The 14645-nt window shown below is 48.0% G+C and overlaps 1 protein-coding gene across 1 annotated transcript; it reads right to left on the minus strand.

Annotated features, from left to right (window-relative positions):
* Positions 1-2239: 2239 nt before the first annotated feature.
* Positions 2240-13599, minus strand: PHOSPHO1 (phosphoethanolamine/phosphocholine phosphatase 1). The gene is made up of 3 exons (XM_024204789.3): positions 13338-13599; positions 4553-4672; positions 2240-3390 (listed from the first exon to the last, which is right to left on the minus strand). Exons 2-3 carry the CDS (start codon positions 4595-4597, stop codon positions 2629-2631), a joined length of 807 nt encoding a protein of 268 aa, XP_024060557.2. The 5' UTR covers positions 4598-4672; positions 13338-13599; the 3' UTR covers positions 2240-2628.
* Between the last annotated feature and the right edge of the window lie 1046 nt (positions 13600-14645).

The raw sequence follows: 14645 nt of genomic DNA on the forward strand, positions 1-14645 counted from the left end.
GTAGCAGCTTGGGGCCCCACTCAGAGACACCCCCGCCCCCTTTGAAGTCAAGGGTTTACAGGACTCAGGCCCTTGCTAACACCTGGGTGGGTGTGGGGTAGCTTTTGAATGAACAGCATCATTGCGAGGCGTCAGACTCCACAGGAAAAGCCAGTGGCTGAGGGAAGTGGATTCAACCTCCAAACTGCCATGTTTACATCTAATGGTCCCAGTGCTAAAACACACCTACCCTTCCCTTCATGAGCGTATTTGCCTCTGCACCTGCTAATTAAACCCATTTTACAGGGGGAATCTAATGAATAAGCCAAAGTCCCAGTGAGCCAGGAACAGATCTCCTCAAAGGCCCTGCTCCCTTTTCCTGGACCACAGCACGTCAGTCAACATACTCCTGGCGAAGCCCGGTAGTTAAGACACATGACTAATGCTTAGCCTGAACTGGTGTGTATGGGGCCAGTGCCCATGGGGGGATACTAGATACCACAACCTAAGCTAGTACTCTGGTTTCTGGCACCAGGAAACATTGTTTGCTCCCCATTCCTCCCCTACAGAGCAAACCACCACATACACACACACCCAGCCTACCTTCCTTCTGCCTCCTGGGCAGCAGCCCATCAAAGACGAGTGGCAGGGGCCAGAGACTGCACAAAGGGCTTCTCCAGGTACCACTCCCGCTGCTTTCAACTGCCTCAGGGAAAAGCTGAGAAAGTGAAGTCACAAACCTGTAGTCGCCCAGGAGTGTGCATATAGATATAGATATTAATATATTTATGATCGGTAGGGGCAGGTGGGGTGTTCATTTAAATGTCCACATCAAAATACAACATGCGCAGCAAATTCCAGACAAACGTTTCGTACCTGCTGTTGAGATTTACTAGATAACGTTCCATTTTTTTTTTTTTTTTTTAAATTCCATGGCTTTAAGTTCCACATGATTGGAGGGAGGAAGAACAAACAAACAAACTGCAAAGAGGAGGGCAAGCTGGTGCGGCTTTGGTTAGTTCTGTACTGTGCAGAGTACGCTTTGGAGTAGACAGGCTGCGGTTCATCCCGGGAGAAGCCACCCTCCTGGGCAGTTAATGCTGCGGCTGCCGAGTGCAATCATGGGGGGTGGGGGGGGGTAGTAATACTGCGGTTGCCCAGGGAGAGAATACTGACAAGGAGAGTGGAGAGAGGCTTTGATCCTCTAGCAGTCTGACCCCCAGGGGGTGCTAAGCACCACAGCTCCCCTTGCAGTCAATGGGAGTTTCAGCACCTCCCAGGATCAGGCCAAGGAAGTGGCTCCACCCTAATATACCCACCATGCTGTGAGCTGACTGGTGATTTGTCTACGGTACAAGGAGAGCTCGGCTTATGCTGCTACTTGCTACTCCAAGTGCACCGGAAGCAGCCCAGAGCTTGGGGCAATAGCTCTCCTGGGCGCTGTCCACCAGGCCTCTCAAAATTGCCTTTGGGGGGCTGCTTCAAAGCGCAGCGCAGTTCAGACAGGGCAGTCGTTAGGCTGGGTTTTAAACTAGTTCAATAAACAGGCTTTGGGATCCAGTCTGGACACGGGCTAGTGAGCACAGCTGATGAGTCACTCATCACTCAGCTGAGGAGTTGGAGCTTCTGCTTTGGAAAGCAGCTGTGTGTCTAAAAGCATTTGCGGGGGGATGCTCACTTTCATGCTTAAAATAACAACAGAGAAAGGGGTTTGTTTAAGGTACCGTGGAGAAATTTCTGCCCTGGGGGGTGAAAATGATTGTTGAAATGAAAGCAAAATAGAGGCAAAGTGTAAGGACTTGGCCCTGACCTCAGGACACCCAGGAATGGTAATCCAAATTAACTAAAGGTGCAAGTTACAAGTAGATTAGTTAAACTGTATAAAACCCCAGTGTGGACACTCTGCTTCAGAATTAAGGTGGCCTTACTTCACTTCCGTTTAATTCACTTTTGAATTAAGATACACCAAATTAAGGCCACTTCAGTTCAGAATGAGTGTGTCCACACAGGGGTTTAATGCAGTTTAACTATTCCACTTTACTTTCCTGAGTGTGCTTGTGCAAACAAGCCGCAGAAATTCAGATTCAGTGAAGTGTTTTAAATGCAAACTAGTTATACTTTGGTGGGGGACAGGGCTTTCTAACTACATGTCACACACTGCCCCCTACATCTCATTATTCCACAGCCCTTTCCCACTGTGATCTGCTCAGAGGGGACAGATTCGGAGACCTCTGCCTTGGGGCTAACGGGAGCACAGGCACTTCATAGCCTCATGAGAACGAGTTTGTTTTTGTTTCTAAAAGAATCATTTGAAAAAAGAATTCAAGGTGAAGGTAAAAATAAACATATCTGACTAACCCCCCCTCTCCTGAACGGGTGTGCAAACTGCATAGAGAAGACCTTGTCTCAAGATCGGGAGGAGGAGGGGAGAAAAGGGGACCCAGAGAATGTGCTTTTTTAAAAGAAAAAAAAAAGGAGGGGGCGGGGGAAGAAATCCAGAAGTTCAGAGAGTCCAACTCTGCAAAGCTAGAAATGGAGTCAGATCAGCCACTGGGTATGGAGATGCTCCTGAACTTCCCACTTTCCTGCCACAGTGCCCCCAAGCTGCCTCAAGGTCAGCAGGGGTCTCTTCCTACCCATCAGTCCTTCTCAGCATTTCTTCTTGAGCAGCTCCTGCAGATAGCAGCAAACTTCTACAGCCGAGTCCCAGGGCAGTACGGTGGCCTGGAAGGCTCTGGGTTGCTTTTTCTCCATCTCCTGGGTCATCTGGTGCATGGGGTAGCCCTTCCGCGGGAAAGCAATATCTGTCGAAGTCAAAGCCACGGAAGGGCAGAAGTCATTGGCTCCGTCCCCGACGTAGAAAATGCGCTCAAATTCTGCTCCCTCCTGGGCCCGCTCCATCAGGTACTCAGTGAGGATTTTGCGCTTACACATGTTTGCGGGGCACTGGGGGCACTTGTGAGTGTGATAGGGCCCCAAGGTGAGGTAGCCCCTCTTATCAAACCCAGAGGGGTTGCTAAAGATTTTGCGGAAGAGGGAGTAGACGCCGGCGGCTCTCAAAGTGCACTCGATGCCAAACATGTTGGCGTCAGAGAGGAGGATGATCTCAAACTGGTCTTGGTTCTTGGAGAGGAACTGGAAGAGCTCCGGCATCCCAGGAGACAGCGGGATGTTCTCATAGACGGTTTTGTAGTTCAGCATCTTGACCCCTTGGTCTCCCAGGTACTCGAAGACGCGCTGCATGTACTCGTTATAGAAGCCATCCCGGAAGGTCTGGCGGATGTGCTCTGGAAGCGCCTGGCCTGGAGCGGCCCTGATGACCGAGTCATCGCTGTTCTCGTTGATGATCGTCTCATCAAAGTCAAAGGCTAGGAGGTATTTTGGAGTCTTGGGGGCAGCCACGCTGACGCCCTGTGAGTTGAACCAATGAGACACAGCAGTTACTCAAGACGGGGGAGGGCTCTTTACCCCAGACACCCTGGTGATGTTAATGGAATCAATCTGACTTGGGTAGCAGAGCTATCAAAGTAACGCTATTTAGGTAAATCAGGGCTGTCTCTCCCTCTCTCCATATATTTGTCTATCCTACCTGGGGACCTAATCTGTTCCTTGTATATCTTAACCTTGACCTGAAGAGGCTTACGCACCCTGTAAAGAGATCATTTTGTCACTCTTAATCCTGGACTTTCCTACCCTCGAGACGGTCACTGTGCCAAGCTGCGCACTGGACTCATGCTCACAAGAAGATCTCGTTAACCTTAGGGCGACACTTTGACTCTGCAAAACTGCAACTGGGGCATCTGTGTTTATCTGGCTCTCAATAAGTCCCAGTCAATGTGCTGGGTTTATATGCAAAAAGTACACGGGGAGGTTGCCCCTTAGAGCTGCCAGATTTGCAGACTCACCCTGGCCTCTGGAAAGCCAAGCTAGACTCTCAGGCATCGTCCTGCCACGGAGAGATTCTGCAGGTCGAATTCTGCTACCCACATGCAACTTCCATCACCTTCAAATTCTGGGTCTGATTCACCACCGAGTCATTCCAATGACACCAGACACGGGCAGTGATGAATCAGGCCCTCGTGTCTTCAGTTACCCAGGAGCAGCCCCCAGTGCCTCAAAAAAGGGGGGCCCAAGCATAAGGGAGACCGGCGTCCAGCCCTGCCATTTGAATGTAGCTAACAGAATTTTGCTGTGGGCACACGAGACGGGACAGGACAGAATGCAGCTCAATGTCCCAGAGCCACCTTGTCTCTGCAGGGCTACGCTTAGGCACAGATTCCGCAAGTGGCAGAACTGCGCTTGCTTGGGACCCCCTGACTTAAAACAGGACTCTGCAGGTGAGACTCTGAGCACGCGGAGAGAGACGGGCAGGCTCGGGGCCTTATTTCTGTCACCAGAAGCCGGCAGCTGTGACTCTGAAAACGCACAGGGCGCAGATCAGCTGAGCCACTTTTCACGGCAGGATTGCACACCTACGACAAGGGCCCCTTTATTAAAACAGCTGCTTCATAAGCCGCAGAGGGAGAAGGAGACAGCCCTGTGCAAAGAGATCAACATGGAGAATTGCACTAACCTTAAAAAGGCATCGCAGCCCAACACCTTCGAAGCACCCGTTCATTTTCAGGACATCACTCGCCAAACACGGCTTTTCCTGCTGCTACAGTCTAAGGCTCTCTTTGTGCTGGTCACATCACTGCAAACCACAAGGGTAATTTCGTTACCAACCACTTTGTTGGCCCCCTTGCACTTTAGGGTACTGTGTCAAAAGTCACAACAGATTGCTTCAGTTCCAAAGGAAATAATCTCCCCTCCCTGTCCCGGAGGGAACGTGCTGGCCTTTCAAGCCCTACAATGAACCCAGGAATGCATGACCTCTAGCACCAAGAACTAGAACAGTTACTGTGCAGGGGAAGGGCTGAGTGGGCAGGGAGAGATTGTTTAATGCAGCCAATCCCTCTTAACCCCTTCAGATGCTAAGCGCTTGTCTACATTGCCTGGCATAGGTACTCCAGAATAGCTTTCCCAGGTGGGGACACACTTCCAGAATAAAAGTGACTTTATTCTGGAATAATTACTGTGCTCACAAGATTAAAGTCATTTTTATTCTGGAAGAGTGGATCCACATGAGCTATTCCAGAATAGCTATTGCAGAACAGTTATTCTGGAAGAGCTATGCTGGTCAGTTTCCCCATGTAGACAAGCCCTTTAAGCTAAGTGAAAACTAGGGGAGCATAAAATGCACTAGGATGTGCACTTACTCTTCCTGGATTCTGCTGACCCCTTGTGGCCGGTAACTGTAAAAACACGGCTCTATAAACAGTCAAACATGCTGGTGATTTTCCGCTGTGCTGAGTCAAAAGTATAAATGGGTGCTCAGTGCTTCTGGGAAATCAGACAGCTGTTTAGCCAAGGGACTGTTCTGGGGGAAGTGGGGAATTTGTAGCTCACGTATTCTGATTTAATGGGGAGTGAGACTTCAATCAAATTTTGTCAGCATCCTGATACACCTTTTTTTTTTTTTTGGGCCTCAAGATCATTTCTTTTAAGTCTGTTTTGTTCTAAATCCAGTTTCAAAGACTATTTTGGCCAGAAATTGTACTAGAAAGAGTTTTTGCCCTGAATCCTTGTGTTGAACTAATTGCTGCTACTAGAATAAACAACAAGTTATTTGAACATGTCAAGTTTAAAGGGACATGGACAACTACATTGAAATGTTGTTAAAATGAGCTTTCATGGAATCTAGAAACCAAAGTCATCCTTTCACTTTTAAAAAGATATCCATTGAAAACAGGGCAAACAGAAACCCAAATATTGCTGCACTAAGAATTTGAAAATGAAACTGACTATAAGCAAAAGTGAAACTGACCTCATTGATTTTCATTGTCCAAGTTGAGAGAAATGCAAAAAGTAAAGAGCACAAACATGAAAAAAGTCATTTGGATTTTTAAAAATTCTTTCGTTCTTAATAAGATTTACTACTACTAGTGGGTAGCAGAGGTGAGGAAAGGTTTGTTTACATCTGATTAAGTTGACAGTGTCCCTTTAAAATAGCGTCTATGCTTGTTCAGCAGTTATAGGCGATACTATTTTATACCAGCTTTCCACTCACAAAATTCTAATCAGTGTGAGACTCTGAGAGCCAGGGCCAAGAATTTAATGGTGGGGAAATAATTTCAGTCCAAACCCTATGCGGGTGTTAAAATATCAGCATGAAAGCAGCAATGAAAGGGTGTTGGAAGGGATGTTAATATGTCTCCATAGAAAAGCGTTACTAGTTAAGCTACACCTAAGGGAAAATGGGTCAATCCACACAGATGTGGGAAGCAAACTTGCGTTTTGAAAAGCCCTGTAGGCACCCAATATTTCTGTGTTTACTCACATGGGTAAGGGCTGACCGATCAGACCCTCAGATTCTTTAAGCTAAGCATGTCGGATTACACATGGACATTTAAAATCAAGAAAAAAATTAAAGAAGCAGGGTTGGTTTTTTTAAGTCACACTTTGGTGCCTTTCACTGGAGGATCTCAAAGCACCATGTACACAGTTGCCTCCTTTGAGTTAAGTGTTGTTACACAGCAGAAAAATCCTGGCTCGGCAATAAGTGAAAACAATTGAGTCAGTTAATTTCTATTCTTCATCCCATCCGAGATCAACAGTTCTGAGGTCTGCAACAGTGTGACCCAAGATCACACATCATGATTGTCCGCTTGTCCACAGAGGAGTTCTCGGAAAGGTGGTTGCTTCTCAGGAGATAAAATTTTCCTCTTGGACTTCCAACTTTATCTTCCCCTTAAATGTGTTATTTTCAGTGGAACAACTTTTGGAATTTGTGGCCATAATGAGGAGAATTCTAGCTACTTCTGATGAAGGCTGCACCATCGAAACATATGTAACAATACACATATCAACCTCATGTCCATCAAGGTAAAACAGTGCTCTGGGTCATTCAACCTTGATACTCACTGCAGTGTCACCCCTCCCCCCACCATTTTTACATGGGGCAAGTGAGTCATGGACACATTTAGACTGAAGTTTTCAAAGTGCCTAAAGGAGTCAAATGTCCAAAATCCATTGAGTTTTGGTGAGATTGGGTGCCTAAGAGAGGCAAGCATCTTTCAAAATCCCAGCCTAAATGACTTGACCAGGGCCATATAGGGAGTTAGTGGCAGACCCAAGAACAAATCTGGAGACGTCCTGGCTCCCGGTTCTCCTCTGTAACCAACAGCCCACACTCCCTCACCCCACAGCTTCATCAGAGAAGCTAGACTAATAATACATATTCCTAGCAGGATGTGTCAAGGTGCAGGGTTAGGATCACGTGGGAACAGAACAGACCATATGGGGCAGGGGAAAGGGATGGCGGCACCTAAAAATGCTGTAGAAAATGGTGAAGGCAGGTTGTACCTGTGCGGTTAACTTGGACATTTGGGGCCATACAGTCCCTTTTTGTAAAACAGTAACACATTACATTTCCCCTCCAAGCATTAGCAAGGAGACGTCTATCCGTCTCCTGCCCCTGTCCGGCCCCCTTTCAGAAATCCCCTGGACTGTGATTAGCAGAACCCAGTGTGGGTCTTTTGGGGCGGGGAGAGGGAAGGCAAAGGAACACAATCGAATCCCTTAAAATTAGAGGCAGTATGGCCTAATGGATAGATCGCTGGACTGAAACCTGGGTTCTATTCTTGGCTTAGCCACTGGCCTACGGGATGACATCGAGCCTCAGTTTCCCCATCTGATGATACTTCTCTGTGAAATCTTCCAATGAAAAGTGCTAATTTTTATTATTAACCCAGACGTTGTGAACACCTTGCCATTCTCATATTGCTAAATGGGCTAGGTCCTGGCTAGCTAGGGAGGGAGGGGAATGGTATGGAACAGGGTGCTCATGTTATGGAACCACTGACTCAGCCAGTTTAGCAATGAATTAAGATCACATCTGGTAAAATTCACGTCACAAGCTGGCTCAGTCTGTGCGCAGGAGGGGAGAAAACCAGTGTTTAACAGGACTCTCTCTTCTCTGTCCTGAGTTACCCCATCTAGTAAAGCAATGAGCATGTGTAATGTCCGGTGGGTGAATCAGCAATGCCACATGTACAAAGCATGCACACGAGTCACTGGTTTTGGATTTGCTAAGGGTTAACCACAGAGAGAGAGAGAGAGAGCGCTGTCCACAACCATCATCTTCCTTCACAACGGACTCAGGGCTTGAACCAAAGGTTAGTTTTCCTCCTTGCGTTCCACCCCTGCCTTTTTGAAGCCAGCTGTTGGTTTGGCTGGAATCAAACAGGCACATGTAGCACAGCTGCTCACACCTACTGCTCTCACACTATAACGCTGTGGTCAGTGTTAAAACAGAAGGGAAAGGAGGGCCTATGAACTCACAGTCAGCACACAACTTAGTTTTTTAGGCTGGCATTTCATAAGGACCCTGCTATGCACTGGCACTGCAAATTTTATCAAAAGGCTCTCAAGTGGGTATTACCCCTGCAAGGAAATTGAGGCACAGAGAGATGAAGTGACTTGCCTAAGGACACACAAAAGTCAGTGGCAGAGCTGGGGATAGAAGCCAGGTCTCCGGACTCCCTGATCCTGTACACTAGCCATTATACCACATTGTCCCCCATTTTGCTGGACAACATCCCAATAACAACCTTGGGCTCCTCTTGAAGGCAGGCTAGATTGATGTTAAAGAACTTGTGGGTTTTCAAAACTTTTAGCAACTATTGTCAACTTTCCCGCAAGAACTTTCCGCTTCGCGGCTGTGCCAAGTGTGGAGCCTTGGGTAACACTCTGGCCAGAACTATTTATACATTGCAATGACTCACCTAAGGGCTGCTTCCTGGGTGGGTGTTCTTCCACCTTCTGTAAAAAAAGTAGTCCCTCCAAAATAAAATAAAAGTGGCCGTACTTCCTAACATTATTCAAAGCCTGAATGTTGAAACAGAAAATAGAACAGAAGTGTGCTTATTAATTGCATGAAATACTGTTTTTTTGGAAAAGGTTTAAAACAAATTAAATGTGGGGCAAGGCTCATAGTGCAAAGTGGGGCAGCCATGGAAGGAAGGGTCAGGAGGAATCTGTCTCATGGAGAGGAACTGGTCATTGGGGCAGGAGGCAGATGGAGCTTCTCCCCATGATCCCTCACCTTTTTCCCCCCTGGAGTGAAGAAAGGAACATACCTCCAAGGCTTCCTACAGGATCCTCCTGTATTGATTTTGGGGGAAGGAGGGGAGAGAAAGGTCCAGCAATACTCCTCACCTTGACTATATCAATTGCAGTGCATTCTGGGGAAACTCGGTACCCTCCTGTCATTCTTGTTAACCAAGGGCCTAATCCTGTAAAGGGGTAGACATGTGAACCATGGGAGTCGTAGGAGCAGTCCCTCACCCGCATAAACCTTTACAGGATTGGGCCCTAAACTAATAAAAATCACATGAAGTCGAGCCTGCATAGGACTTCCACATGTGCCTACGTCTTTGTGGGATAAGCCATTTATTTCAGATTCTAGAATCGCTGAACTTTGGAATCATCTCAGGCCATATAAATTTCCCAAGAAGGAAATAAATAAATAAATGAATATACAGAGCATTAAACGTACGTGCAGTTGTTTTCCGGGACTCAGTCACACTGTCCCTTGTACGATCTCTTCTCAACTAGCTTTGGTCGCGTCGTGTCATTAAAAAAAAGATTCTAAGACTAAACAAAACTCTGTTTCTCTTGAATGCTTGAAACAATGAGGGAGCTTTCCGGTCCCAAGGGACCACAGGATCCAGGGGCGCCAATAGGAATTTTTTGGCTGCCCCAGGAATTCAGGGATGAGGCCCTTGACGATTAAACTTGCTCTCAACTCTTGCTCTCTCTCTGCCCAGCCTGGGTGTTGCCTAGCTCCAGACGGGGATGAAATTAGAGAGACAAGCCTCACACTTGGTAAGGCAACTCCCATCTCTTCATGTATTTATACCTGCTCCTGTATTTTCCACTCCATGCATCTGATGAAGTGGGTTCTAGCCCACGAAAGCTTATGCCCAAATAAATGTGTTAGTCTCTAAGGTGCCACAAGGACTCCTCGTACTTTTTGCTGATACAGACTAACACGGCAACCACTCTGAAAGGTGGGGGAGGTAATATCTTGTATTGGACCAACTTCTGTGGGTGAGAGAGACAAGGTTTGGCGCTTACACACAGCTTTTCTTCAGATCTGGGAAGAAATGTTATTTGAGTGCCTTCAGAATTTAGGAAGAGGTGGGATGGGGGTGAGGGAAGTTAAAAATTCCCTTCTGCTTTCCCCCATGTGTCTCAGGAGCTCTCTCAAGAAGATGATTCAACACATTTTCTCTCCCTAGTTTTGACAGTATTACCCTTACAAAGTACTGTTCTGTGGTTCTAGGGTCAGATTTAAAAAAGGTATTTAGATGCCCAACTCCCACTGAAATCAATGATCTGATTCATTCCAAACTAGTCATCAATCTGTCCTCAAACCTACTTCCTCAGGTATCCCCCACAAAATCAAAATCAACACAGACAGAGAGAAGCAGAAGACTATTTATTGTTGCCCCGAATGCAGGCAACTGAAAAACCATAGGTCCTCCTCAGCCGATTGTCAATGACACTAATATTTCCACAGGCTAGAGGACTCCAAAGGTGATCCTAGAGCCTGTTTGCCTGACTGGATACTGTTGCTTTTCAATTTATGGGTCACAAGTACAGAGGCTTAGGAACAAGATTTTCAAAAATAGGAGCCTAGAATTAGGTACCTAACAACAGAATTAGGGTTGGATTTTCAAATGTGCCTATGTGACTTCGGAGCACAAGTCGCACTGAAAGTCAACACACGTGCCTTGTGCTCTTAAGATGCCTCAGTGTTTTTGCAAATCCCACCCATAGAAGACTGAGTAACTAGTCTGATTTTGAAAATTGCCAACACCCACCAGCTTAACTTCATCAGGGGCTGTTGGTTGTTCGGCACTTTTGGACATCGGGGTAACATTTTCAAAAGCATCTAAGTAACCCAACGTCATTGGGTCTTGGGTGCTTTTGAAAATGTTACCCTAGATTGCTTATTTAGGAGCCTACATAAAGAATTAGGAGCCTAAGGTTATTAGTACTGGAGCATAAGCTTTCGTGGGTGAATACCCACTTCGTCAGACGCATGCGGCGGAAATTTCCGGAGGCAGGTATAAATATGCAGGTACCTGCCTCTGGAAATTTCCACCACATGCGTCTGATGAAGTGGGTATTCACCCACGAGAGCTTATGCTCCAATACTTCTGTTAGTCTATAAGGTGCCACAGGACTCCTTGTCGCTTTTTACAGATCCAGACTAACACGGCTACCCCTCTGATGCCTAATAACCTTAAGTTTCTCTTTTTGAAAATCTTGGACCAAATGATGATAGTTCATTTTACTTTGGCTCTTTAAGAAACTAAACACCATGACCCAAGCTATCTGGGAACTGAATTCCCACCCGCCCAGGTGAACAACAACAAAAACCACAGACAAAAACCAAAATTCAACACCCCAGATCTGGATAGTTTATGACACTGCCAGGGAGTTAAACAGATTTGTGGAAAGCTCTGGGTCAACACAGGTTATTAGGACTACATTTTTAAGATGCCCCACAGAAAATTAACCACTAAAATATTACATTAAGCTCAGTGGCTTTTGCCACAAATATCCAGGCTGCGTGCTTGATTTAGTAATAGATCTGAAAGTGCCTGTTTCTCCTGTTGCAACATTTTGGTGGCATGTGCTAGATGCCTCACAAGGAAATGGAGGCATATGTCAAGTTGGCTCAATTTTGAGTGGCATGTTGCTTGCCCTTCAGAGGCGGCAGTATTTGCAAAGCTACTTTAAAACATGATTTTTCCAATTGGTAATATGTAGCAAAGTGATTGCCTTACTTTTTAACTTTGACATTGTGAGTTTTCTTTTGGTGCTTCATTTTTAGGGACTGGATTTTAATTTACAGCGGATTCAGTTTAGTAGGGAGCTTCTAAATGTAGTGTTCACTGTTGATCTCTCTTTTAAATATTCAGTACAGTTTGAACTATCTATTCCACACGCACACAAAATCAGGCCAGATGGCAGCTGGTTTGTGGGAGTCCCACAGAAATGCCTGACCCAGAAAAACCTGGAGAAGAACAAACAAGAGGGAGGGGGAAGGGAAGCAGGGAGTTAAATAAATAAAACTTTGTATAGCAAAGTCTGTATTTGTATTATACACTCCATAATCCAGTGGGACAACCTGCTAGGGAAAGGGGATCGCCTAGGAGCTATATTTAAGGTGTCTGGAATAGAGTATTTTTGGACACATCTCAGTCCAATGTTGTTCCTGTCCTCTCCCTATCCCGGGCTGAGGGATTAATAGACGTAGTTTGGCAGTACAGTATTACTCACCTGAGACAGAGGGCAATGGGAAGAGGCAAAGAAAGCAAAGGAGACCAGGATCAGGAGTCAGAAAGGGTATTGTGGAGTGCATGCATGTGCAGGGGTGAGGTATTGGGGTAGAATGGGATTTTGGAGAGGTGGACGAAAAGATAAAAGGTACCAGGAGAGGTGGGCAGTGGTATTAGGGAATGGAGCAGGAATGGGATACTAGGGACATCTGAGAAGTCCAGAGAGGGTGTCAGAACCCTGTACACCTGGATTGGGTGCAATGAATGCAGCATTTGCAGCCCTTCCCCACAGAGTACTAGAGTCCTTCCTGGGTTGGGACCTGGTTCATCAGCGTATGACACCTGCTAAACGCTTTCCTCCAATACCAACTACCGGATCATTGTTCCTGGATCCCCACCCTCCATCCTGGTATCGGTCCAACTCACCACCCATTGCTCCTAGACACCCATACCCCTTCTGGTACCAGTGCCAACTCCTGGTCCGCTCTTCCAGGATCCCTTCCCCCATCTCCACCCTCAAAAAACCCCAAAACAAAACAAAACTTCTGTTACTAGTGTTACCTCCACGGCCTCTGCTTCTGGATACCCCTCACCCCTCCAACATCATCAATGGTACCAGTACCACCTCCTGGCCCATTACTCCTGGATGCCCCCTCAGCACCATCTTCGGGCCCATTGTCCCTAGTTACTCTCCTCCACATCTATGGTACCAGTACCACCTCTTGGTCCATTTCCCTCCCACACATACACACACACACCCTTTGCCTTCTGAGCACCCACCGTTCCCATTAACCTCTCTTGGCCCAGTGTCCTTCTAGTACAAATACCACCGCTTTGGCACGTTTTTCATGGTCCCTATGGAACCGGTGACGCGGATACCAGTACCATCCTCACCCCGCTCATTGCCCTTGGCCCTTTCTGACCTCTCCGGCACTGGGACCAGCTGCCAGGATGCAGACTCACGTGTGATCCTCTGGGGCTCGCTCTCTGAAGGGACGTCTCCAGGATCCCTGTCGCTGGGGCTGGCCCGGTTCGACCCAGTTCTGGGGTGTGACAGGGAGCCTTCAGCTGTTAACTGCAAATGGTCTCTTCTGCCCACCCCGCTTGGGAGCCTTGGTCCGGTTCGGGTGGATCACCGGGAAACCCAGTGCCTGACCCCCCACTAGGATAGGGCGGGTTTGTCCCCCGGCTCCGCCCGGTCCGGTCCGGTCCGGCAGCAGGCGGTCCGGTTCGGCCCGGTCTCCCACCACCCCACCCCGGATCTCCGGGCTCCAGCAGCCCCGCGCCCTCGGTCCCTTTAAAGAGACGGAAACGGAGCCCGGCGCTGCTACAGGGGACAACTGCAGTCCCCGCACGTCACAAACGGGCCAGCCAATGGCAGCTGCGCCGGCGCAGATCAAAGGGGAAGGGGAGACCGCAGCAGAGCAAGAGCATCCCAGCGCCCCCCCCCCCCCCCCCCCCCCGGTCTCTGCAGCTCGGGTCCCCCCTGCACCCGCCATGCGCGCATGCAAACAGCGCCCCCAGAGCTTGCCACGACCGCCTGCCAGCGGGCACCGCTGCCCCTCGCGCAGGCACAGGGGTGCCCACAGGGCTGCCACTCTCGCACGCGAGCACGGGTGGGTAGGTGCGCCGCGCTGCAGGGGGCACAGGGCCGCCCCCAATGCCTGCCCGCCTGCTAAGGGGCTGGGAGCCTTAACCAAAGGCTGCTAAACTATCTGACCGTTTTGCAGGGATTCTGCATCCCCCCCAAGTCCTCCCGCCTGCTTAATTCTTTCTCACGTGGAGCTCACTAAATTTACTGGGTTCAGAGTCGCAGCCGTGTTAGTCTGTATCCCCCAGAAGAACAGGAGGACTTGGGGCACCTTAGAGACTAACAAATTGATTTGAGCATAAGCATCCGATGAAGTGGGCTGTAGCCCACGAAAGCTTATGCTCAAATTTGTTAGTCTCTAAGGTTCCACAAGTCCTCCTGGTTTTTTCAGTCAATTTACTAGCAATTGGGGAACCGCAGGGTGGAGGTTGTCCTTGAAGCGGTCCCTGCTGCACCGCTGAAAAGGTCTTGAAACATCTGGCTTGGAGGCAGGCACGTTTCCCGGCTGTTCCGAGATAGGACACGGCCGGCAAGGCTGCCCACTGAGCCCGGGGAAGAGCTCTCTATAAAATGCTAACAAAGAAAAAAAATAAATAAGTCTCAAACCAAAGCCTGCAGGAAGTGAAGAAAACGACCTTAGCCTTTTTAACTAGCGTGGGAGGTGATGTGAACTGGGAAAA

The sequence above is a fragment of the Terrapene carolina genome, unplaced genomic scaffold (assembly GCF_002925995.2).
Source record: "Terrapene carolina triunguis isolate 2854851 unplaced genomic scaffold, T_m_triunguis-2.0 Scaffold193, whole genome shotgun sequence".
NCBI classification, from domain to species: Eukaryota; Metazoa; Chordata; order Testudines; family Emydidae; genus Terrapene; species Terrapene triunguis.

Coding starts and splice junctions, on each gene's coding strand:
- PHOSPHO1 (XM_024204789.3), bottom strand. CDS start 4,597: ATGAACGGGTGCTTCGAAGGTGTTGGGCTGCGATGCCTTTTTAAG. Junction 3,391..4,552: donor GGCTGCGATGCCTTTTTAAG/GTTAGTGCAATT, acceptor TTCAACTCACAG/GGCGTCAGCGTGGCTGCCCC.